Raw genomic sequence first — 27,660 nt, forward strand, 5'->3', positions numbered from 1 at the left:
ATTAAAATAGCCTACTCATTGCATGTGTCTTTTAGACAGTTATTAGGCGTAGTAATTAGCAGATATTACACCACTTCTAGCAACCGTTCTCCCTCAGAACAAATATATTATTATTATGCATTTCTATAGCACTTGAGTATTCAGTGTACTTCACATACATGATCTTGTCATAATTCTTACAACAACCTGTATAAATATTCCTATATTGTGGATGGGGGTCTGACGGTGACTAGCTTAAAACCACTTACCAAGTTCATGACAGAGATGCAATTCAAACCAAGAACTTCCCAATTCATACCCCAGTCGTAGGCACCAGTTCTCTAATTGTTTACCAAAGTCTAAGAGACTGCATAGATTTTGTAAGCACAATCTACAAAGAGGATATTAGTTTCCCACCAGCTCTATCACATGGATTTTTCACTCATTCAGAGGTAAAGTTTCCTCATGCATTCTTCCATGGAGGAAAATGTTTACAATTAATTTGGCCCACTGTCTCTCAGTTCTCTACTTATTGGAATCAGAAAGTATTCCAAACAGATACGGGGGTCGGGAACATGCAGCCCATGGGCCACATACACCCTGCCCCCACCCTCAGTTGCTACCCCAGCCCTGACGCCTGGTGGCGCAGAGGCAACCAAAGAAATTGGTGGCAAATTGCTACTGATGCTTATAAAGGACCAATTTAGCTTGTTTTCAATGCTAAATTTGTCCTTTTACAGCTTCCCAAACCGCTGGTTCCCCCACCCCCCCGCTATGCCGGAAAATTCAGCAGCTCAGCAACAACAAGACAGCAGCCTACGGGTGGAGGAGCACAGCGAGGTCAAAAGTGGCCCCTGAATCCCCCCAAAGTTGCCCACCCATCACAGACACTTTTTCATTTTTTGCGAACAAAACACAAAAGTTTACATCTCAGGACATTCTCTTACACTGTTGTAAACGTTCAACTATTTTAATCAGCTACTTTAGCACTGGTCCACTTGCCAATCATCTTCGACTACTGGTATCATATGCCATTCCTAGTGATTAAGTAGTGAGTGTGTAGCAGAATGAAGCTAAACTATGTAAACCTCCACCAAGTCCTGAAACTGACAGTTCTAACCAAGGACACTGGATCACCATCAACAGGCTGCTTTTATTATAAACATTTAGCTACAAAGAAATGAATCCATTAGTCCAACATTACATCTGTCTAGCTAAAGAATGCCATCTCAAAAGCCAGATGCTTTGTCATAACAAAACTCTCCAAAGCCACACAAGATACAGCTGCCTATTATCAAAAAGCGGGGACAAATGATCCTACATTCACAAATCACACAAGTACCCTTTTTTCCAGTTAGCTCTCATATTGATGCTAGGTATGTGATTACTCCTCATACGGCCAAAAAGAGAAAGGAAAAATGATCTTCAGAAAAGAAATCCTAGAACACAGTGTCCATGTCCTGTGACCAAAATGGAAGACCTGTTTCTTGACTGGCTGAAGAGATGACAAACACCAGCTACAGAGTCAGTTATAAAGGATATCTACTATAAGACTGCATGCTTGAACATCAGTATGCAACCTGGTTCACTGCTTATCTCTATTCTTAAAACATAAGCCTGTCCAGGCAAGAGAAAAATGAGATCACCAGCTTTCCATTTGGCCTCAGCTTCATGACAATGAAGCCTTTCCCAGCTAAGATAAGAGTGCCAGGGTGGGATTCTCAACTCTCTCTACGCCAGTCATTCAAGCCAGTTTTTTACATTAGCCAAATCCAGATGATCCTGATTTAGACAGAACAGTCACAGTGGCCAAGTTTCTCCAGGTGAGACATGGGCGGGGTGGGGGGGAGTGAAGGGTGATCTTCAAGCTCTTTCCACTAGGTGGATGGATGGGTGAAAAGAAAGAAGTAGCAATAGCAAAACGTGATGGACAGCAAGGGAGACAGTAGAACACAAGATGAAGAAAAACACTGTGTTTTCAACCCGCCCTTTCCAACTCCTCCCGAAAGCCTTCGTGACAGGAGGTAGTAACAGCCCAAGATCAGCTTATCAACATGCAATGGTAGCTAAGCTGCCCCAGATACACAAATCACAGATGCCCTTACACACCCATACTCTAGGTTTATACAAAATGCATGTGTGATGGATTACACACATACACGCATAATATGCATACACACACACACAGACCATATGAAGTATGCGTTTTTAAAAACGTGTATGCATTTATTATGTGCACACACACCACACGCGTTTACCGCACGCCTTTGTGGCAGCTTTGGGCCAAAGTTTCTGCAGCAGCAGCAGCAGCAGCAGCAGCTCGCAAAAGCAACCCCAGCATCGCGCAAAAAAAAAAAAAAAAACCAACCACGAGCAAAACGGGAGGAAAGAGAAGCGCGCAGCGAAGGAGCATCCCCAGGCACCAAGCCTTCGGCTTCCCCGCAGCCCCCTTCCTCCCCCGCCCGCGCCCCCGCCCGGAGCACCCGCAAATCCCCGGCGGGTGTCTGGCCGAGACGTACCGAGTATCACGCATATCACATCCAGCGCCACATAAGGGAGCCGCGTCTTGTCAAACATCGTGTCGCCTCCGCCCGGCTCCTGACCCGGGGACTCCGTGCGGACCACGCAGCGGGGCGAGCGAGGGCGAGGCAGGAGGTGGCTGGGAGCCCCGGGCTCAGCTGCATCCAGCCGCAGGGCCGGCTGAGGAAAGGGGGCGGCGCGCGGGGAGAGCGAGCGAGGGAACGGGGCGCGCACGCTGCCAACGGCGCCGCCGGACACTCCGAGGCGCCGCCGCTAATGCGGCTCGGGCGGAGGATGGGTTGGTGCTTTAAGGCGGGGGAGGGGACTCACAAAGGAGGGGGCAGAGGGAGGGCAGCTGGTTCCCGCAGGCTCCGCCCACTCCAGCTCCGCGGCGGGAGCCCTCGCTCGCTCAGCAACCCAGACCCCGGCCGCCGCCGCCGCCGCCGCCGCCGCCAAATCATTATTTCCCCCGCAGCCCCACAGCGCTCGTCACACAATTGGCCACGCCCACTGCCTCCCTCCTGCCAACCAGATCTCTCCCCCACCCTCCGTGCCTCGACGTTCCAAGCGCGTCAGCCTGGCCACGCCTCTCGCTGGGACACTCATAATCAGCCTTCATTCATTCCCTCCTTTTTTCTGTCTCTCTCCCTCCCTCCCTCTCTCTCACGCGAACGAGTGCGCTGGGCGGCGCGCACGCAGCGCTGTTTTTCCGGAAGCGGTCACGTGCGGCGGGGGATTTCGCACGCACGTAGCGCGCCTTCCTTGGCGTGGGTGCTCTGCTTGAGCAGTGTAAGGGTCGTGTATTTCTGAGGAAAAGGGATTCTTAAATGGGGATGGGATTAGCCATACTTTCCCCACGCAATAGCATGTCTTCCATATGTGATTGATAGATAGGTTTTAAATGTTTATATCCCGCATTTGTCAGAAAAAATGGTGCTCAAGGCGGCTAACAATGGAATCCGAATTAAAAACGAAAGTCTTGATATACGGCGGCCAGAAGGGTTGTTAATGTTTGGCAGCGAAAACAAAAACACATAGCATAGTCCTGTAGTACCTCAAAGCTAACAATCCTATTTCCAGAGGGTAGTTGCGCTCATTTATTGCAGCAAAAACAAAGAGGTTTGTGGTATTTTAAAGTCTAACAAATTTTTTCTGGCGTGAGTTTATGCCAGAATAAATGCGTTTTAGGTGCCACAAGACTGTTCGTTGTTCTTAATGTAATCCTATACATTTCTACTTAATGGGGTGTGTATTGTGTTCAGAAGGGGCCGCGGTGGCTTAGTGGTTAAGACACTGAACTGCAGACCGGAAGGATAGCAGTTCGAAACCCGAGTGCTGCGTGACAGAGTGAGCTCCCGTCTGCAGTCCCAGCTTCTGCCAACCTAGCAGTTCAAAAGCAAGAAATTGCAAATAGATAAATAGGTACCACTTCAGCGGGAAAGATAACAGCGTTCGGTGCACCTCAGTGTTCAGTCATGCCGGCCACATGACCAGGGAAGCATCTTCGGACAGCGCTGGCTCTTCGGCTTAGAAATGGAGATGAGCACCACACACTAGAGTCCGACATGACTGGTTGGGGACCCCTTTACCTTTTTTTTTATTGTGTTCAGTGGGGTGTGGTTCTAGGTAAGTAGGTATAGGATTGAAGCCTAACAGATTTATTGTTGTTGTTCAGTCGTTTAGTCGTGTCCAACTCTTCGTGACCCCATGGACCATAGCACGCCAGGCCTTCCTGTCCTGTGCTCTCTCCCGGAGTGTGCTCAAGTTCATATTCATTGCATCAGTGATGCTATCTAGCCATCTCATCCTCTGCCATCCCCTTCTCCTTTTGCCTTCAATCTTTCCCAGCATCAGGGTCTTTTCCAGGGAGTTTTCCCTTCGCATTAGGTGGCCAGAATAAACAGATTTAGTAGGGCATAAGTTTTTGTGGACTAGAGGTCACTTTGTCAGATGCATAAAGCTGACATAAGTATATACACATTTTCACCTCTTCTCATGAAAATGTGTACTTGCAAAATGAGGATAACAGTTTATTCTTCCAATGAAGTAGATTTTAGTTCATGAAAGTTTATGTCATGATACATTAAAAAATATTTTAACTTTAAAAAATCCGGTTTTCAGGGATGGGAAGTCTGAAAAAGTTGGTCTTTTCCATTCAATTGGAATGGAATTGAAATTGAATTATATTTCAATTCATATAAATAAATGTACACTTTAAAAATAGACATACTGAACAGTCTAAATTGCAGTGAACACTGCTAGGTCCTGATCCGAGAAACTGAATTTTAATCACTGTATAGCCTTGAAGCTAACTAGTTGAATCTGGGCTCTTTTGGATCTCTCAGCCCAGCCTACTTTACCTCAGGTTTGTTTCTAAAATAAGATAGGTTCAATGCATATAATTATTGTGATATCATTTCTCTGATTGCCTTAACATAGCCAAAACAGCACCATCAGTGCACAAGAGGGAGATATCAGCAGACTTGGAGGAACCCAAAAAATATTTAGGGGGATGCTCAACCTAGTGAAGACTAAGCATAGTCAGTGGCCACAGAATGCAGATTGTTGGGGAAACAAAATGAGGTGAGAGATGGAATGGAATGGGGTATTCTGAACAGAAGTGCTCCCCAATGCAACATTTTGTTGCAGTTCCCATTTCTAAATATATATTGTAAGGTTACCTGATATCGTGGGATAGCAGAAGAAGCAGATCTAGATAAAGCCCTGTTTTCAGACCCGCAATGATTTTTCAAATATGTGGGGACAATTTAAAACCGAACAATATTTTTGTTCATTTTAAACAGACTGAACAAAACCTTGGTGGAAAATTGAATAACCAGACTAAGGGAACAATCCGATGGCTGCTAGTCAGCAGCTAGACGGCCATAGGATATCTTGTTTTCTGGGAACTGACCTCGGAACCCACGCCCTGAGGTCGGTTCCTGGAGAACCGACCTTCCTCCCCTTCCGTGCTGCCTTGCACGCAGCGTGGACAAGCCGCATGCTCCGGGTTTGCAAGAGGAGCGCACAGTGGCCAAGGCAGCTGAAAGCAGCTGTCTAGCTGAAAATGCAGGGCAGGAGGAGCGTGGAGGGAATGATCCCCTCTGTGCTGCTCTTGCCCTGCATTGGATAGGCAGTCGCCTATCTGCATAGGACTGCACCCTAAGGGCACAATCCTATGGCTGCCAGTCAGTGGCTGGAGGGCCATAGGATATGTCGGTTCCCAGAGAACTGACCCCCACCCCCTCCCACACCACCTCGTAGGCAGCACGCATGAGCCCCATGCTCTGCGCTCGTAAGAGCAGCGCGGAGCAGAGAAAACAGGGAGTTCCCGGGGGCAGGCCGGGGCGATCAGAAATGCCGGTATGACACATCCTATGTGTCATGCAGCCGCCGCTTTCTGCACCCCAAGGTCCCGTGGCTAGGCAGCCAAAATCTGCTGTCTAGCTGCGAAAGCAGGGTGGGGGGGCAAGGAGGAGATCCACTCCTCATCACTCCTCCCGCCCTGCACTGAATAGGCGGTCGTCCCTGGTGTTGAAGGTGTCTGTCGATCCACATAGGATTGCTCCCTTAATTACACTAATTAAAATGTTTTGCATCTGTGCCCATTGACCTTAATAACTTGTTTAGAATCCATAATTTAGTAATATGCAAATCAGTTACAGAACAAGGAAATGACCAGTGATTCATTCACACATAATAACACAGCTAACTTTGTACGACAGAATGCACTGTAGCTCAATAAAGGCCCATTCCAGACACATCAGTTTCATGGTTGCCTCAGAGGAATGGGATGTCTTTCCTCAAGGAAGAATGCTGTTTTTTCTCAGAACTCATGCTTCATGGAGTGTGATTATGTAGCATATTGTGATAAGCAACATAACTCCCTCACCATGCATACATCATGTAAAGAAACTGTTACTTTATTTTTTACTTTATAAATAATAGTGTTCCTGTAATCACTTCTACTACTCTTCTTTCCTTTGTCCCTTAGCAATGCTCCATTTTATTAACCTCAGATTTCCTTAAAATTACTTAAAATGTCCTTAAAATTAATTTAAACCTCTGTGCGTTTCCACTCTCTAGCACCAGAATGTTGATTTGTTTTTAAGAAGAGGTTAACACTGATTAAGAAGAAGTTAACACTGAGATTAACACCTTAGGAACAGAGGGTAGGAATAAATGGTAAATTCTCCCAATGGAGGGAAGTAAACAGCAGAGTCTCACAGGGATCTGTACTGGGACCAATGCTTTTCAACTTGTTCATAAACGATCTGGAATTAGGACTGACAGTGAAGTGGCCAAGTTTGCCGATGGCACCAAATTATTTAGGGTGCTTAAAACAAAGAGGGATTGTGAAGAGTTCCAAAAGGATCTCTCCAAACTGGGAGAATGGTCAGGACACGTCCTTGTATGGATCAGTAACTGGTTAAAGAACAGAAAGCAGAGAGTTAGGAATACATCTCTCCAAACTGGGAGAATAGGCATCTGGGGGAATGGGCATCTAAATGGCAAATGCCATTCAATGTAGGCAAGTGTAAAGTGATGCACGTTGGGGCAAAAAATCCCAACTTCAACCTCATGGGATCTGAGCTAGCAGTGACCAACCAAAAAAGAGATCTTGGGGTTGTGGTGGATAGCTCAATGAAAATGTCAACCCAGTGTGTGGCTGCTGTAAAAAAGGCAAACTCCATGTTACACATAATTAGGAAAGGAATTGAGAAGTCATAGAATCATAGGGTTGGAGGGGTCTACAAGACCATTAAGTCCAACCCCCTGCTCAGTGCAGGAAGCCTGATTCCCAGGTGGTCTCTCATCCAAGTACTAACCAGGGCTGACCCTGCTTAGCTTCCGAGATCAGACAAGATCAGGCACATCCAGATAAAACTGCCAATATCATACTGCCCTTATGCAAATCTATTGTGCGACCACACTTGGAATACTGTGTACAGTTCTGGTCACTGCACTTAAAAAAGATATTGTAGAGCTGCAGAAAAGGCAGCTTAAATGATTAAGAGGTTGGAACAACTCCCTATGTGGGAAGGTTACAACAGCTGGGATTGTTTAGTTCGGAAAAAAGGTGAGGAAAAAAGGACACATGATAGAAGTCTACAAAATTATGCAAGGTGTGGAGAATGTGAATAGGGAGACATTTTTCTCCATCTCATAATACTAGAACCTGAAGTCATCCCATGAAGCTGATTGGTGGGAGATTCAAGACAGATAAAAGGAAGTCCTTCTTCACACAGTGCATATGGAATTCATTTCCACAAGTTGTAGTGATGGCCACCAGTTTGGATGGCTTTAAAAGGGGGTTAGACAAATTTCTGAAGGGGATGGCTACCAATGGTACTAGTCCTGATAGCTATATGCTACCTCCAGTATCAGCGGCAGTTTGCCTATGTACACCAGTTGCTGGGGGACATGGGCAGGAGGGCGCTGTTGCGCTCACATCCTGCTTGTGGGTTCCTGGTCAACAGCTGGTTGGCCACTGTGAACAGAATACTGGACTACACGGACCCTTGGTCTGATCCAGCATGGCTCTTTTTATGTTCTTAACGTTTATTTTTCCCCTTCATGGATCACTGCCTTGTTGTGGCGAAGGGGCTTGCGTAACTCAGTGAAGCCATAAGCTATGCCGTGCAGGGCCACCCAAGACGGACAGGTCATGGCAGAGAGTTCTGACAAAATGTGGTCCACTGGAGAAGGAAATGGCAACCCACTCCAGTATTCTTGCCAAGAAAACCCCATGGAACGTATCACAAGGCTAAAAGAGATGACGCCGGAAGATGAGCCCCTCAGGTCGGAAGGTGTCCAATATGCTACTGGGGAAGAGCAGAGGGTATTTCCAAGTAGCGCCAGAAAGAGTGAAGCGGCTGGGCCAAACCCGAAAGGACACTCAGCTGTGGATGTGTCTGGTGGTGAAAAGAAAATCCGATGCTGTAAAGAACAATATTGTTTAGGAACCTGGAATGTCAGATCAATGAATCAAGGTAAGCTGGAGGTGGTCAAACATGAGATGGCAAGATTGAACATCGACATCTTGGGAATCAGCGAACTCAAATGGACAGGCATGGGCGAATTTAATTCAGGTGACCATCATATCTACTATTGTGGGCAAGAATCCCTTAGAAGAAATGGAGTAGCACTCATAGTCAACAAAAGGGTGGGAAAAGCAGTACTGGGGTACAATCTTAAAAATGATAGAATGATCTCAGTACGAATCCAAGGCAAACCATTCAACATCACAGTAATTCAAGTCTATGCCCCAACCACTGAGGCCGAAGAAGCTGAGGTTGATCGGTTCTATGAAGACCTACAACACCTTCTAGAACTAACACCAACAAAAGATGTCCTCTTCATCATAGGGGATTGGAATGCTAAAGTAGGAAGTCAAGAAATCACCGGGATAACAGGCAGGCATGGCCTTGGTGTACAAAATGAAGCAGGACAAAAGCTAATAGAGTTTTGCCAAGAGAACACGCTGATCATAGCAAACACGCTTTTCCAACAGCACAAGAGGCGACTCTACACATGGACGTCACCAGATGGTCAATATCGAAATCAGATTGATTATGTCCTTTGCAGCCAAAGATGGAGAAGCTCCATACAGTCAGTAAAAACAAGACCTGGAGCTGACTGTGGCTCCGATCATGAGCTGCTTCTTGCAAAATTTCGGCTTAAATTGAAGAACGTCGGGAAAACCACTAAACCGTTCAGGTATGACCTAAATCATATCCCTGATGAATATACAGTGGAGGTGAGGAATAGATTTCAGGGATTAGACCTGATAGACAGAGTGCCTGAGGAACTATGGACAGAGGTCCGTAACATTGTTCAGGAGGCAGCAACGAAATCCATCCCAAAGAAAAAGAAATGCAAGAAAGCCAAGTGGCTGTCTGATGAGGCTTTACAAGTAGCTGAGGAAAGAAGGGAAGCGAAAAGCAAGGGAGAAAGGGGAAGACATACCCAACTGAATGCAGAGTTCCAGAGAATAGCAAGGAGAGACAAGAAGGCCTTCTTAAATGAACAATGCAAAGAAATCGAGGAAAACAACAGAATGGGAAAGACTAGAGATCTCTTCAAGAAAATTGGAGCTCTCAAGGGAACGTTTTGTGCAAAGACGGGCATGATAAAGGACAAAGAAGGCAGGGACCTAACAGAAGCAGATGAGATTAAGAAGAGGTGACAAGAATACACAGAAGAACTATACAGGAAAGATCTGAATGTCCCTGATAGCCATGATAGTGCGCTCACTGAACTTGAGCCGGACATCCTCGAGAGTGAAGTCAAGTGGGCCTTAGGAAGCATTAGTAACAACAAAGCTAGCGGAGATGACAGTATTCCAGCCGAGCTATTTAAAATCCTAAAAGATGATGCTGTTAAAGTGCTGCATTCAATATGCCAACAAATCTGGAACACTCAACAGTGGCCACAAGACTGGAAAAGGTCAGTTAACATTCCAATTCCAAAGAAGGGCAACGCCAAAGAGTGTTCAAACTACCGCACCATTGCGCTCATTTCACATGCCAGCAAGGTGATGCTCAAAATCCTACAAGCTAGGCTTCAGCAGTATGCGAACCGAGAACTACCGGAAGTACAAGCTGGGTTTAGAAGAGGCAGAGGAACTAGAGATCAAATCGCCAACATTCGCTGCATCATGGAGAAAGCAAGAGAATTCCAGAAAAATGTCTATTTCTGCTTCATTGACTACGCTAAAGCCTTTGATTGTGTGGATCACAACAAATTGTGGCAAATTCTTAAAGTGATGGGAGTACCAGACCACCTTACCTGTCTCCTGAGAAACCTGTACGAGGGTCAAGAAGCAACAGTAAGAACCAGACATGGAACAACCGATTGGTTCAAAATTGGGAAAGGAGTACGACAAGGCTGCATATTGACACCCTGCTTATTTAACTTATATGCAGAGTACATCATGAGAAATGCTGGGTTGGATGAATCAGAGGTCGGAATTAAGATTGCTGGGAGAATTATCAACAACCTCCGATATGCAGACGATACCACCCTAATGGCAGAAAGCGAAGAGGATCTAAAGAGCCTCTTGTTGAGGTTGAAAGAGGAGAGTGCAAAAGCTGGTTTGAAACTCAACATTACAAAAACGAAGATCATGGCATCTGGCCCCATCACTTCCTGGCATATAGAAGGGGAAGAAATGGAATCAGTGACAGATTTTACTTTCTTGGGCTCCAAGATCACCGCAGACGGTGACTGTAGCCATGAAATTAAAAGACGCTTGCTCCTTGGGAGGAAAGCTATGGCCAACCTAGACAGCATAGTAAGAAGCAGAGACATCACCTTGCCGACAAAGGTCCGTCTAATCAAAGCTATGGTTTTCCCAGTAGTAATGTATGGCTGTGAGAGCTGGACTATAAGGAAGGCTGAGCGCCGAAGAATTGATGCTTTCGAACTGTGGTGCTGGAGAAGACTCTTACGAGTCCCCTGGACTGCAAGGAGGTCAAATCAGTCCATCCTAAAGGAAATCAACCCTGAGTGCTCATTGGAAGGACAGATAATGAAGCTGAAGCTCCAATATTTTGGCCACCTAATGCGAAGAGAAAACTCCCTGGAAAAGACCCTGATGCTGGGAAAGACTGAAGGCAAAAGGAGAAGGGGACGACAGAGGATGAGATGGCTAGATAGCATCACGGATGCAATGAATATGAACTTGAGCACGCTCCGGGAGAGAGCGCAGGACAGGAAGGCCTGGCGTGCTATGGTCCATGGGGTCACAAAGAGTCGGACACGACTGAACGACTGAACAACAACAACAACGTTTATTTATTTATTTATTATATTTCTATACCACGCAATAGCTGAAACTCTTGGCAGTTCACAACAATTAAAACTATAAAAGACAAGATGATAAAATACAATATAAAACATTCTGTTCACACAGGACAAGATTATACAAGAGAGATTTAGCGCTTGCTAGGGGAAACCCTGAAACGAGCAGAAACGCCAACCTGCCTCTAGATGGAGGCAGGTTGGCGGCGCTCCCTTATGTGAGCCCTGCCAACCTTCCTCCTTACAGAAACAACACTTTCTGCTCATTTCAGGTTGTTCCAGCACTAAATCACCATTGTGCAAGTGGTGGAGACTGCTTGCAAATGGAATTGGTGGGGCAGAAGAGAATTGGTGAGTGCGCAAGCAGTCCATTGGATTCTGCCCATTATGTTTTATTGAACCACTGTTTAAAAACTTTATTTTAGTACAAAGTTCTCAAATTTTTCCATTATTCTATATACCTGTGCATGTATTTATACTGGCTTTACAAAACTACCACTCAGTCCTCTGATGGTACAACAAAACTACTATATTCCCATCATTCAAACATCATGCCCAAGCTGTTTCTCCTTGTAATCTCACCCACGCTTACAATAGTTGAGCAATAGACTGTTAGCCTCCAAGACAATAGTGCAATGCTAAACATGATCTGGCAGACAGATAAGTTTTAGAGTTTAAAATATTTCATTGTGGATTCCTTATCTTGCCTTCTGGTCGTTCTAAGTTCAGATTCAGGACATTTTCACACCTGCATCACCAAGAACACCTTTTTGTTTAGGTGAGAATATGCCACTTGTGAATGTTGTTAGCAAGGCATAGAAAGCAGTAAAAAGGCAATACTGGGTGACTAAACTAGGGCTGGCAGAAGCTCTCCCGCCACCATCAAGGGCCACTAGTTGTTACACCTGACTAGAAAGGAGAGAGAAAAATCCTTAAATGATAGTGGGTAGGAGAGCAAGACATGTTTTCTGAAATGTATGAAAAATGCATGAAAAATGGCTCCAGGAAGTGGGAGTGGGGATTATGATGTTTCTCACAGTGATGTGAGAGGCACTGCCCAACAGGCAGCTACAACGGTCATGCCAGTGCTATTTTCATGGCATCATTACACTGATTTATAGGCTTCTTACCATGGGAAGGCTCATTGTTTCCCAACAACTAGGTTTAGTGCTTTGGATGCTGAGAAACTGCAATTCCCTTGCAATGGAAGTGTTTACTGAGGGGATGCCTTCTGCACATAATGGGCTACATCCAACAATGTATTTTTAAATATATTTTTATTTATTTTATTTTTATAAATGAAATTATACCAAAATTAACAACAACCTAATCAATACTTCAATTTCTCAACAGTACAATATTCTGATGAGGACACCACAATAACAAAGAGAGAAGAAAAAAGAAAAGGGAAAAGGGAGGAGGAAAGGAAGTGAAGAAAAAAGAAAAATTCCCTCCCCTTCCCTTCCCTCTCCCTCTCTCTCTCTCCCTCTAAGAACTGAGTTAAACTCCAACACCCCCGGCCTCCGATGCCATTCTATTTTAAAAACTATATAACCTTAACAATCTTACAGTTTAATAACCAACCTTACATTTCTATATCATATCATCAATAATATATCAAAGAAACAGGTCTACAATTCATTTCCAAAAGCCTATATTATTAGTAATAATAATCATAATTTTAAAATATATATAGTATTATATAATAATAAAACTTAATATAAACCTTCAACCACCAGTAATATATTTTATACTAGATATATTATCTATTTTAAAATAAAAAATATAAGGAAAAGCAAGAAAAAATAAAAGATGAAAGAGAGTAAACCAATATAAATATATCATTTATCTTCTAATTAGCCTGGGTCATGTAGACTAACCCCTTCATGGATCACTGCCTTGTTGTGGCGAAGGGGCTTGCGTAACTCAGTGAAGCCATAAGCTATGCCGTGCAGGGCCACCCAAGACGGACAGGTCATGGCGGAGAGTTCTGACAAAATGTGGCCCACTGGAGAAGGAAATGGCAACCCACTCCAGTATTCTTGCCAAGAAAACCCCATGGAACGTATCACAAGGCCAGAAGATATGATGCCGGAAGATGAGCCCCTCAGGTCGGAAGGTGTCCAATATACTACTGGGGAAGAGCAGAGGGTATTTCCAAGTAGCGCCAGAAAGAGTGAAGCGGCTGGGCCAAAGCCGAAAGGACACTCAGCTGTGGATGTGTCTGGTGGTGAAAAGAAAGTCCGATGCTGTAAAGAACAATATTGTTTAGGAACCTGGAATGTCAGATCAATGAATCAAGGTAAGCTGGAGGTGGTCAGACATGAGATGGCAAGACTGAACATCGACATCTTGGGAATCAGCGAACTAAAATGGACAAGCATGGGCAAATTTAATTCAGGTGATCATCATATCTACTACTGTGGGCAAGAATCCCTTAGATCCCAAAGGAAATCAACCCTGACTGCTCATTGGAAGGACAGATACTGAAGCTGAAGCTCAAATATTTTGGCCACCTAATGTGAAGAGAAAACTCCCTAGAAAAGACCCTGATGCTGGGAAAGATTGAAGGCAAAAAGAGAAGGGGATGGCAGAGGATGAGATGGCTAGATAGCATCACCGATGCAATGAATATGAACTTGAGCACACTCCGGGAAAGAGCGGAGGACAGGAAGGCCTGGCATGCTATGGTCCATGGGGACACGAAGAGTCGGACACGACTTAACGACTAACAACAACAAATGTAGACTAAACACAAACAATTAACAAAGCTTGTTTAAAGATTCCAGTTCATGGGGTTGTAACAGAATTCTCACGCATGTTTACATTAAGGCATGCCTCCGCCATTTCATGATTTAGAAACTTCTTCATCTGATCTTCAGACACAATACAAAGTGTAGCAGGATATTTTAAGTAATATTGTAAGTTCATTTGTTTTGCCATATTCTTTTCTTTGATAAATTGCCTTCTTTTATTCATCACCTCTTTGATGTAGTCTGGAAATATCTTTATCTTGTTTCCAGGAAAGGCTTCCAGCCTCCCTTGCCAAACGCAGGATATAATTCATTGTGGAGACTTTTGCAAATTGAGCTATGATCGTGTAATCAGTCCCTTTAGCATTTGGCACAGGAAATGCCTGCTCAATATCAAGTAAATAATCAGATGGGATAGGGAGTATCTCATGCAAAAGTTTATCCACAAAAATAGGCAATTTTACATCATTAGGCAGATTTTTAATCCCAATAATACATACATTGGATCTTTTCATGAAGGCCTCCAGTTGAGAGATTCTATCAGATATATTTTTAAAACAAATTTGTGTCGTAGTTTCATTTCCTGCCACTCAGTCTTCAAGCTCATTAATTTTCATCTCCATTTTTTGCCGTGACGCATTAATTAAATCTACAGCTCCTTGCAAGGTGGTGATGGAATTTTGGATTAAATCCAACCTTTTGATTTGTTCTGTAAATTGCGAAGATAAAGTCTTTATCAGCATAAATAATTCCCCTATATCTTCTGTTTTCGACACTTTTGACACAGAGGATGCGGGGGGAGTAGATGCCAGCTACTTTCTTCTCCTCAGCGGAGACATGTTTCAAACAGATCTTACAGGTCCTCAGATGTTCTCAAATATTGTTAATGTTTCTTAAATCATCCCTCAGAGGTTGTTAATATTCCTTAAAGCCTATATTATTATGGAACACGTCAGCCCTGTTTTCTCCTAAAATAGGAGTCTCAGTACAGATTTTTGTGTTGGTAAAGCTCTGGGAAGATAATCCTGGAATCCAGCCCCCCCACTATCTTGTGGGGGTTACTTTTCTCCAAGATGTTGTCCAGAGCTGCCTTGCCCCCGCTTTCAATTCCAGGGAGGAGATGAAAAGGTTTTTCAACCTTTTTAAAAGCTGTTTGAGAAGGCTCCCGCAGAGATCCGTGGGAAGCTGCCAGAGCGACATCGGTCCCAGGCGGAAGTCCTGTCCTACATGCAACAATGTATGAGCGGTAACTGGAGTTTTCCTTTCCCATCCAGCCCCCTGCATGCCCCCCAGCTCTGCTCCTGCTCCTGAGAGTCCCCCAACTCTCTGGAGCAGATTTGGCAGGCACGTGGGGGGGGGGCTGCTGGGGGAGGGGTAGTCAATCTGCCAGTATGTCCATTCCACTGGCAGAAGAACACCATTGGATAAAACCAATAAATTATCATACAAATCTGTACAAAAATAGCAGCATCTATAAGGTCCTATGGAAATGCAACAGAGAGTACTGATACGGACATACAGTCAGGGCCAGAAATATTGGAACAAGGATAACTGTTTTGGCAGTTGGCCTCTGTACACCACCACATTGAAGTTGAAAGGGAACACACCCAGAGGGGAGCGAAGTCAGGACGTTCAGCTGTAATTAAAGGGGTTTGACAAAAGTGGGGCACTACCCATTCAGGAAGGACAGCCAGTGGCATACACACGCACACGCATCGTTGGTGGCTCATAAGTAATGGAACAAACCAACATCATTTCAAACTGAAGGATCGCCTTTAATACCTGGATGAAAATCCTTTGCAGTCAATGACTGCCTGAAGTCTGGAACTCATGGACATGACCAAATGCTGAGTTTCCTCCCTCGCGATGCTTTGCCAGGCCTTTACTGCAGCTGCCTTCAGCAGCTGCTTGTTTGTGGGTCTTTCTGCCTTCAGTCTTGTCTTCAGTAAGTGAAAGCCATGCTCTATTGGGTTGAGATCAGGTGACTGACTTGGCCATTGAAGAACATCCCACTTCTTTGCCTTGAGAAACTCTTGGGTAGCTTTTGCAGTATGTTTTGGGTCATTATCCATCTGCAATATGAAGCGGCATCCTATCAGTTTGGCAGTATTCGGCTGAATCTGAGCAGAAAGTATAGCCCTATACACTTCAGAATTCATAAAGCCGTCTCTTGACTGTAGATGTTGACAATGACATGCCTACCTCTGCAACAGCGTTCTTGACCTGGCTCGATGTTGTGAAAGGGTTCCTCTTCACCATGAGCAGAATTCTGCAGTCATCCACTTTAGTTGTCTTCCGTGGTCTTCCAGGCCTTTTACTGTTGCTGAGCTTGCCAGTTAATTCCTTTTTTTCAGGATGTTCCAAACTGTTGTATTGGCCACTCCCAATGTTTTTGCTATCTCTCTGATGGGTTTATTTTGTTTCCTCAGCCTAATGATGGCCTCCTTCACTCGCATGGACAACTCTTTGGACCTCATGTTGGGAGTTCCAGTGAACAGCTACCAAATGCAAATGTAACACTCAGAACCACCCCCAGGCCTTTTATCTGCTTGATTGGTCATGGGGTACCCAGGAAACAGGCCCCACCTGGCCATGCAGCTGCTTGTCAGCCATTCATTCCATTACTTGTGAGCCATCAACGGTGGGGGGGGGTGTATGCCACTGGCTGTACTTCCTGAATGGTTAGTGCCCCACTTTTGTCAACCCCCTTGAATTACAGCTGAAAGTCCTGACTTCGCTCCCATCTGGGTGTGTTTCCTTTCAACTTCAATGTGGTGGTGTACAGATGCCAACCGCCCAAACAGTTATCCTTGTTCCAATATTTCTGGCCCTGACTGTATGCTATACTCTTGTAAATATAGCCTAAAGATATGGGAAGCATCTTTATAAGGCAGGATTTCCAAGTCTTATAATACTGTTCCTCTGTGCTCACAAAGGTCAGCAATGTTTGTATGTGCCATAAGCATGTGAAGTCCCCCCCCCCAATCCTTGTTGTACCAGTGGAACTCATTAGTTTGCAACATTCTTCATTTTAAAGCACTAATAAAAACCCATTGGACCAAACTCAAACTTCTCATATGTGGACATAACTCCCTGTACTGACTGAATTTGGTTACAATACCAAAATAATAATTGAATAATGGGGTGGGGGTGGAAATTAAACCCACAAAATTAAGTTAAAAACAGATTTCACAATGTGATTCTCACAGTCCTCTGCTGGATCAACCACTGTGGTTTGTTTGGCAGCTGTAGTTTGAGGATCACATCCCAAAACATTTAAATCATAAAAGGGCAAATTCATTTGCAGCCAAATGTAGTTACTGGAGAGCCAGCTTACACAATCACACTAAGCATGTGAATCTCATAATGCCACTTCCTCTGGAGCATCAGTAATTTTCTCATCACAGCTTGGATTAAATAATAAAATCATAGAATTGAAGAGGGCCTTGTAGGCCACCTGCTCCAACCTTCTGCTCAATGCAGGAAATCCATAAGAACATAAGAGCCATACCGGATCAGACCAAGGGTCCATCTAGTCCAGCATTCTGTTCACACAGTGGCCCACGGGAAACCCACAAGCAGACATGAGTGCAATAGCATCCTCCTGCCAAAGTTCCCCAGCTACTGGTTTACATAGGCATACTGCCTGTGATACAGGAGGTAGCATATCACCATGAGAACTAGTAGCCACTGATAGCCTTCTCCTCCATGAATTTGCCCAATCCCCTTTTGAACCATCAAACTGGTGGCCATCACTACATCTTGTGGAAGTGAATTCCATCGTTTAACTATGTGCTGTGTGAAGAACTTCCTTTTATCTGTCCTGAATCTCCTCAGAGCTAGAGTGTCCCCAACAAATGGCTGTTCTACCTCTGCTTGGAAGACCTTCAACAAGGCAGAGCTTCAACACGACTGGATGCTTGGTTCCATTGTCAAACTGCTCTTACTATTAAGACGTTTCTCCGATGTTCACTTCCATCAGAGCAGTTGATATCGTGTAAATCTGGATCAAATCCTTTATATTATTTTCACCATTTTGGAGTCTTATGGATATAATTTAGTAAAGGGACACAGGTAACTTCAGCTGACAAGTTGAGGAGCCTAGGCACCAAACACATCTGCTGTGTACAAAGTCTTCATAGCTGCCTGATGGTGGAGTTGAGACAAATATGTGTTAAGCAAGAGGGAAGAATCTTTTGTTTTGCTGAAGCACTGGCTGGAACTATTTATAATGTTTTGCTGCTCTGGATTTTCTTGTGAATTGAAACAGGATTCTGTTCTGTGCTCTTTATGTTGAAGAAGATACTAAACATTTTCATGAAAGCAAGTGAAGTTTGAAACCTAAACAAGCAGAGTATGGTGGTTTTTACAGGGCCAGGGCCCTTTACTTGGACAGACATGGGACACTTGGAGTCAAGCTACACATAATACTTGTGTAGCATTTAAAATTTTTAAATGTCCTTTATAATTTAAAAGCAGCTAGTGGGAATTGGATAGGAACTGCAATCCTGGAGAGGGTGTGTAAACCCTTTCTCTTTGCGCACCCAGTACTTCCTTGGGCTAACAGCAGATATGGAGGGGGTTGATTTCGATTGGAGATATGGTGCAGGGGGAAAGGGTTACCTCCTCTCCCCCAATGCCACTGCCCAAATCCAAGTTGTTGTTTATGGTGATATGGTGCAGGGGGAAAGGGTTACCTCCTCTCCCACAGTGCCACTGCCCAAATCCAAGTTGTTGTTTATTAAGATGGGAAATCCAGTTGTAGATCACACATGCAGTCTGACCCTCAGAATCTGTTTGATTTTGGGATCAGGAAAGAACTTTCCTGCAGGTCAAACTGTCCAGTGACCTTATGGGGTTATCTTCCTATGCAGCAACTGTCACTTGGTTAGTCATCTCAAGTGTTAGCTCTTTAAACAACTATGTTCAACGCACCTACTCTCTGTGGGATATACTGCATGAATTGGGGGGTGGGGAGGCTGGACTGCATCCACAGATGCTTTTCAAGGAGAGCCAGTATTGTGTGTACTGGTTAGGGTGTCAAATTAGGCCCTAGCAGTAACAGTCAGAAGGCATTGTGCAGCTCTTCCATTTTTTCTTACTTAATAGATTTTCTGCTGTAAGAAGACAAGAAAAGTGGTGGGAAAACATGGGAGGGCTATGAGTGGAAGACATCATCATCTGGAATCTCCTCCCCACATAACATTAAGTGATTGAGGCAGGATAATGGTACAAGAAACCCTCATCTGGAGGCACCCTAGGACTGGGGAGACCCAACTTCAGCCATGCAGCTCACTAGGTGATCTTGGCCCAGTTTCTCTCTCAGCATAACCTACTTCACAGGATTGTTGTGAAGCTAAAATGTGGAGTGAGGAAGAGAGGAGGCCCTTGCATACTACTCTAGGATCCTTGGAGGAAAGACAGATTAGAGATTTAAAGGGTTGTATCCAATTTTAGTCCTACTTAGAATGGATCCATTGAAATGAATGAGACTTAAGTTAGACTAACAGTGGGATACAACCCAACATCTGGAAAGTGCTGCAAATGGTTGTGCCTACCTAGACTATCTGAAGTCCCAGTGTTACTTAATCAGGACCTTTGGTCATGAGAATCTGTCCCATGTCAGAGAGTGACTAACAAAACTGAAATTTCATTACAAGATAAAGGAAGCTAATCATATGAACCATCCTGTAGAACATGCAAAATGGTATTTTTAATTGTTTTCTCAATTGTGAGACATTCCAGGAGAAGTATTATGGCTGTCATTTGGCTGACAGATCACTGGAGACATATGGCATCTCTGTAATGTTTGCTTTATTTACAAATATACAAGCAGAAGATACTGGAAGCAAATAGACACTCCAGCAGGCAGCAGATACACAGAAGGCAACTTATGCAGTCCTCCATTACTAAGGGTGCAGCCGCAGTTTAAGTAAGAAATGTATGTTTTGTCTTTCTTTCTGTCTCTGGCCCATTTCTGTCCCCCACACCCATCAAGAGACATTCTTCTTTCATCAACTGTTAATAATAAAACACCAACCAACAAACCTGAGCCATAGCACCATTGAACAAACACTTAAATGCTCACTGCAGTTTAAAATTGACCTGAAAGCCAAACTACATGTTACATTAAACATGTGATCACATTTAACATCTTTTTTAAAAGAGTAGCACCCATGGGGGAGATCAGGATTGGGACTGTAGGACACTGGGAGGAGGGTTAATACTCCCCCACCCACCCCTGGCACTGCAGTCCTTACAAAAATTGCCCCACCTAGCTAGAACCAATAGCAGCTTTCTTCCCACACCAAAGAGCAACTTAGGAAGGAGAATTATTTTTGTTGGGACCATGGTGCTCAGAGGGGGAAGGTTAAGTCCATACGCCACACTCCTAATCCAATCCCCTTGCAGCTGCCTAAAAAAAAAAAACATGACATGCTGATGCAATCACGCACATTTAACACAGTATGTAGCTTGGCCCTACCCTGTTTCCACTTTCCAGGCAGGGAAGCTGTCCTGTAACTCACTAGGCAAGGAGCTAGAACCACAAGGCTAAGTGAGGAGCTATCTCAGAAAACTGTTGCACCACTATGGTCTGATGGTTCTTAGAGCCTAATGGCCCTGCCTCTCCCTGGAACTTCTGAGATCCAGGATCTACAGCATGTATGGGACTTGCCTCCTCCTCCCTGGCTGAACTGGAAGGATGGGAAGCCTTGGGCTGCTAACTGCATCATTGGATCTGAACATCAGCCTGGGTCAGTCATTCCTCCTGAGGTCCTGGGACTGATGAAAGGGGTCTAGAGCTAGAACAGGGGTCCTGACAAAAAGGGACAGTGGGGTTCCTTCTCTGGGTGCCCTGGCCAAATGTAGTGAGGCAGGTAGGTACTAATGGCAAGGTGTTGCCATTAGTAGCTGTTCAGAGTTGGCACCCTGTTATGGAATGCCCTCCCCAGCGAGGCTCGCCTGGCGCCTATATTGAGGTATTTTCAGTGCCAGGTGAAGAATGTTTTATTTCCCCAGGCTTTTCAGTTCTTCAGTTGTTTTTTTTTCAATCTGTTGTTGTATATTTAGATCCTTACACAGCTGCTGGGTTTTACTCTGGTGTTTACTTTGGTTTTATTCTGTTTTAAACTTTTAAACATTGTATATTTTATCATGTTGTATTTTGGGGGTTTAACTTTTGTGAGCCACCCAGAGAGCTTTGGCTGGTGGGCAGTACAGAAATGTAATTAATAAAATAAACATAAATAAATTAGAGCTCCCTTGGGTGAGAAGTAGCAGCATCTAAGGAAGCAGCCTCTGGTTGTTCTTTGGGCGTATTGTTCTTAAGGTTCCCATTTGTGCTGGGGATACTACAGGATCCTGCTTTTCGAAGGACGTCTTGTCAGATCTGAGGTCCAATTAATGGTGAGTCCTGATTGGCCCTGAATATTAGCAGTCATGTTGATCACACGGAAGGGGTGTATACTTATGCTACAAATGTGCTCTCCTTGTCTATTTCATCTTCTGTCTTTCAGTTCTTCAGTTGATGACTATACAAATGAGGTAGAAAAGCAAAAAAAAAACCTTGTTGGAAAATATTTGAATGAGTGAAATTAGTTTAAGTGTCATATATTTCTCCTCCAAAGAACCTTCGAGAGTTGTAGTTCTATGAAGGTACTGGTAGTAGTTTGGGAGGAAGAGAAAGCAGATGGATAGACTTACTCACAGATAAGTAAAACTTCATTATAGAATATGGAGAGATAGCCCTTACTTCCAAGAGGAAATTCTTGCAATGTATCAGAAAACCACTTTCACTATTCTTTGTTTCAGAATATTCCAGCTCCACAGTAGCATAGTAAAATAATCTACACTCATAGATTAGAGATGGTGCTTCTTGTGTTAGGAACTTCGGAAGCTTCGATCAACTCTATTGAGCTCCATCAAGCTCTGTATTGTTTACACCAGGGGTGTAGAACCTCAGGCCCAGGGGCCAAATTTGGCCCTCCGAGAGTCCCAATCTAGCCTTCCAGAGTTCCCCAGAAGGCCATGCCTCTTCCCACCCCCTTTTCCCCACCCACTGATCGTTTGATGATTTCCCAGCTTTTGTGCTGTCATCCCCCCCCCCAATCTAGAAGGTTGAAATGCCTCTCCTCAGCCTTAATTACAGGCAGTAAGAGCTTTAAACTTCAATATGCTGGTATTTTGGCTCCACCCCCTTTGCCCCCAACCACAACTTGAATGAGACCCCCCTAGAGCTTCTCTGAAATAGAATTTGATTCTCGGGCTGAACAAGGTTTAAATTGACTGAAAGTAGTTTTCCCAGGTTTCAGGCTAGAGTCTTTCCCAGCCCTACATAGAGATGCCATAGACTGAACCTGGAAACATGCAAAGCATCTCTATCACTGAGCTATGGCCCTTACAGAAAATCTGTACTGGAAATCCTTGACTTTTCAGCTGCAATTCCTGTAGGAATAAGATTTAGAAGCATATAACAATGGCGCTGCTGGTGGAAACACGTACTGTACACTAATCACTAATAAACAGCACTGATAGTAATTTTCTTACTAATTTTGTAAGACATTAGATTGGGAAACCAACATCAGCTATGGTTGCCATCTTTTTATGGTAGAATTCCTGTGTTTTATTTTATTCTATTTTAAACAATTATACAATGCAAGTAGACCATAATGATCTGAAACTTTTTATTTCCCTTTTTAAAGAGAGAAGTTGCATTACGAGATGGATCAACTAGGATGAAGTAAGTATCTTCTACTAAACTTGGAAGGGTTATTCCCTGATAATCATATGTTCCAAGTTCCTGTGGTTGTAATATCAGCATGATGTTCGGAAACTCCACCACTGAACCTTTCTCCATTCTGAGGAAAAACTGTACTTGTTGAATTCTTGCCTATCCATACAGCTATTAAATGCACAGGCACCTTGCCAGAAAACGATGGCAACCCTAACACTAGCTCATTTAATTCTTTGACTTAGCCTCATGTTCTTAACACATCCATCCAACTAATCCAAGTTCACCCTGAAGAAGTCATTGCTGGAGTTGCTTCCAAACACTACATGTCAACTTGACTTTCAGCAGTCAAGTTCCTTTCTTTCCACATGGCCAGGGGTGTTGTTATACAATGGCTACCTGGGCATGGGCCCCAGATCTTTTTTGAGCTGTGCCCCAGATCTTTTGAGCTGTCCTAATTGCCATTTTTTTTACATTTTCCCATTGACTTGCATTGGAAAATAGAAATGGACATAACTTTTTTTAGTTTGTAGGATAAACACATGATATTTGGAGACCTGGTAGCTGCCATGGAGCTGATTGAACCTGCCAAATTTCAGGCAGTTAGATCCAGTGGTTTTTGTGCTAGTCACAGGTAAAGTTTGCTATTTTCAAGAAAATCTGTCAAAGCAAAGAGCTATAATTTTTTTGTGCTTCCACATAAGTGCATGGAGTTTAGGGACCTGGCAGCCCCTATAGTGCTGACTGAATCTGCCAAATTTCAGACAGTTAGGCCCAGTGGCTTTTGTGCTAGCCATGCATAAAGTTTCCTTTTCTCAAAGACTAAAACAAAAAGTTAAAACTGTCAAGCCACATAGGGGATTAGAGATCTTAATCAGAACATGTTTAAGGTGACCATTAGGAGCTCACTATCCCTAATCTCTGGTGTAGGGTTTTTTTTGAGATGCAAAAAACCTGTCTCCCCCTACTTTTCTGCTCTTACATGCCCACTGTTGGGAGCTTGCTTACAATTAAATTTTGAAGGAGACGGAAGGGAAGAAAGGGTTCCATGTGAAATACTGGTATTTCACACAGCATCTGATTTCACTGCCCCAAACTGGAATCTTTGGCTTCTGCAGAAGTTTAGTAGCTTCAGTACAGCAAAGGATCCAATCAGCCTCCACAAACTTCTTTCTCCTCCTCCACTTTGATTTCTCCTAAATAGCTGCAGGATGCGAATTATTCAAAAGGAGGGTTAGGACTATGTGGTGTCACGATCGAGGAACTGCTGAGGCTTTTAAATAGGTTCTAGAGTTTTTTAAAAAGCTATAAAAAGCCCTCAGCCACTTCACCTCATAAAGTTAATGTAAGTACATGCAATCCTTACAAACCCTCCACAGCCTCCTAAATTCCTCTGAACTACTACCTCTCTGAAAGGAGCCACTTGGCTTAGGGAATTCTCTCTCTACCCCCCCCCCCACCCAATTTCCAATCACCATTCCTTTTTTCTTCTTCCTTCCCCTATCCTGTTCTTTCTTTCTTTCTCTTCTTTATACCACCCAGAGCATATATTGGGGAATTCTTAAAGAGAATTCTCTTCCATGGGCAAGAGAAGTTCTGAACTGCATTTAACTTTATACAAACAGATAAGAGGGTTGGTTTTTCTCCTTCTCACTCAAACCTTTGAGAAAAGTGGGTCCACATGGTTGCAGAGAAACAAATCTGGGGCTGTTCTGTTTGTCAGTTGCCAGCAATAGGAAGGGCTGTAGCTGGTAGTGGAAGAGCACATGCTTGGTGTGCAGAAGGTCCCATGTTCAATCCCCAGCATCTCCAGGTAGGGCTACGAAAGAATCCTGCCTGAAACTCTGGAGAGCTGCTGCTGTCAGTCAGCGTCAACAATACTGGGCTAGATATACCCAGGGTCTGAGTCAGTATAAGGCAGCTTCCTATGTTCCTATGAACAGAAAGCTTTAATAAAAATAGGAGTTTTTGGTTTGTTTTTTAAGTGGAGGGGAGATAAATACTGCTAATTTATGCAATCCTATGTATGCCTACTCAGAAGCCCCATTATGTTTAATGAGGCTTACCCTCAGGAAAGTGTGCATAGGATTCCAGCACAAGTTACTTTTGCAGGAAGGTTTGCAACTCGATGTTCTGCACGTTTACTCAGAAATAAGTCCTGAGTTGTGAGCATGGTACTGCAGGCTTAATACAGTGCCTACCCAGTTCCAGCTAATTAACTGACTACCCTTTCAGCTCAGTCCTATGCATGTTTTGTTGTTTGTGTGTGTATGTGTGTGGGGGCGGGTGTTCCATGAACTCTAGCTTCAGTGGTGAGGGAAAGGCACTTAGTACATGCTCAGAGTTTCTCCATAACTTAGCCCTAGTTTTGAAAACAGACTCATTGGCTGAATCCTGGTGAAGTCTTGGTACAAATGAAGTTATGGGGAGGAAGATACAATGAGATCTTGTGCATAACAAGGAGGAGGTAGAGGAGAGTTGCACAAAACATCTGTTTTTATTAAGAGTTGCTGGAGGATGGTATGATGAGGAGGGATGGTTGCATGGGGGGGAATAGAATTGGTAGGGGGAGAATGTAAGTGCTCAGTGGTGCAAGAAAAGCATTCTACATATGCTCAGAGGCACTCTATATTTAAGAACATAAGAAGAGCCCTGCTGCATCAGACCAAGGTCCATCTAGTCCAGCATTCTGTTCACACAATGGCCAACCACAATGACAAACCCTGCACCTATTTTTTTCTGACATTGGGCAGGTGTAATCCCCTTCTAGGGGACTACTATGCCTGAAATTACCATCCAGTTCTGACCAAGGGAAAAAAGTTAGTTTTTTTCTAATTTCCCATGGTAGTCAACAAGAAGCATAAAGACTCATTTTTCCAAACCTTGACTCAGGTTTGGTGCTGAGCTGAAGTGGACTGACTACAAATTGGCCCAAGCAGAAGTGGGATGTTTTCCAAAACGCTGAATCGGGGTCTGAGTTGAAGTGGTGTGGGGAGTCAGTAAACACTTATGTATGTATGTATGTAATCTATGCACACACGTAAGCACACCACACACTCACATTAGAGGTCCACTTAGACTTGGAGATTAGATAGATATAGATATATAGATATGCAAGTGCAAATTTGTGTTATGGGCCTGTGCCCCGGATCTTTAAGAACCTAGCAACACCCCTGCACATGGCACTGTCTTTACCCAAAGGCAGGAGTCTTCGGCTGCTTTGCATTATTGCTTGGATAAAATCCCTTTGCCAAAGCTTGGTTCTACCTGCATCTACGGATCATGGGAATCTGGCTTGTGTGTCTACCTTCTGTATGTCCAAGAAGGAGCTAACACTCTGAGAATGGCAGTTTTACAGCTCAATCCTATGTATATGTCTGCTCAAGAGTAAATAACATAAAGTTCAATGGGGCTTGCTCCCATGAGGTAAGTGCATATGAGATCACTCCCTTAATGAATAAAATAGAATTTCTTAGCACTGTAGAATGCTGAGACAGATATGAAAAATATGCAGTCAAGTCAGGGCTTTTGAGATTATCTGGGACTCAGCAAACACAATTGTCAATATCTGACCATCAGAAGCAGGAATGAAGCTATGTAAAGGCTGGGCCACGGGCAATAGTGTGGAGCAAGCCAGGAATTGGGAACAAGGAATCCAGACCAAAAAGCAATCAGGATCAGAAAGTAAACCAGGAGTCAGTGAGACCAGTCTCACCAGAGCTCAGATAGACCTCGTTGCTCAAGCAAGCTTCCACTGAGACAGGAAGCCAACTCTCTTATACTGTTTCCTGTCCAGGAAGAGCCAATGGTCAGCATGGGCAGAGTCAGTCTGGAAGATTCTTCACTGAGAAGCTGTAGTGACATGTCTCGAAACATGGGGCAATGGTCAGCAGTTCCTGACAAGCTGCCACCAAGATAAATTCCACTATGCAGAAAACTAGTATGTACAGAGAAGGCAAAGTCCTACTTAGTTCAATGGGACATAGAGATGGTGTACATGTTACACAGGGATGCTGCCCAAAACACCATCCCTCTGGACATTTCCTTATCCCCACCTGCGCCATAACATCCAGAAACTCTTACCAAGAAAGAAGAGCTCTTACCAAGAAACCACAACATTCAGATGCTGAAGCTGTAAGTAACTATGCCCCACCCTGTCTGAGGCAAAGAACAAGATGATGCACCCCTTTCCATTCCATGCACAAAAGCCAACTGAACTGGCAGATAATTTTTTCTTCAACACTGATGATGGGACTGTATCCTCCACTGCACCTGAAGGCAGCAGGCTAACTTAGGGGTGCAGGGAGGCTGCATGGCACAGAGGTCTCTCCTCCAACACCTTGCTGCCGCTTTCTAGCATCTGCCGCCTGAGGCAACAGGTTCACTTTGCCTCATGGTATGGTTAGCCCTGTCCCCACTCCACATTCCTGGCATCTCATGGTGGAGTTGTGGCTAATCCCACTGTAAGAGCTACTAAACAGTACCTTGTGTATATGTAAGTAAAACTTGCCATGGAAATTCCCTTTTCTATAACATCTGCACAGTGAGAGTATCAGGCTGCTGTTACTTCCAAATGAGTGTGCTTAGGTTTGCATCCCAAGAACAATAGATGGTAACCAAGCCATTTGTTTGAAGGCATGTCTATATATTGTCTGGCTATAGCAACAGTAGCAGTGAATGCAAGAGGGATCTTGGCTTACTGGGGCTGACTCCCTGCAAAGCCAATTTTTTGTCCTGGAACTGGTGCAAGATTATGTGTGTCACTGTCAAATGTTTTTCTTCTTCATGCAATCCAAGTATTCCAGCAATCTTTCCAAATCCTCATAACAACCCCAAGTGCTTGTGTCGCCTTGGGACCTTTGTCAGAGGAGA

General features: G+C 44.1%; 1 protein-coding gene across 3 annotated transcripts in view; it reads right to left on the reverse strand.

Annotated features, from left to right (window-relative positions):
- Positions 1 to 27,660, reverse strand: part of PLPP1 (phospholipid phosphatase 1) — a 150,329-nt gene that overhangs the window by 108,338 nt on the left and 14,331 nt on the right. For 2 of the 3 annotated variants that reach the window (XM_084833262.1, XM_084833261.1), the window contains exon 1: positions 2,499 to 2,779. The exons of the other annotated variant lie outside the window; for it this stretch is intronic. In XM_084833262.1, the coding sequence (XP_084689388.1) occupies positions 2,499 to 2,556 (58 nt within the window). In that variant the 5' untranslated portion in view covers positions 2,557 to 2,779. Of the gene's footprint in view, positions 1 to 2,498; positions 2,780 to 27,660 lie in introns of those variants that run through there. 3 annotated transcript variants of the gene reach the window in all.

This window comes from Heloderma suspectum, chromosome 2 (genome assembly GCF_057233095.1).
Source record: "Heloderma suspectum isolate Gila_16-S chromosome 2, 16-S_ref, whole genome shotgun sequence".
In the NCBI taxonomy this organism is placed as follows: Eukaryota; Metazoa; Chordata; class Lepidosauria; order Squamata; family Helodermatidae; genus Heloderma; species Heloderma suspectum.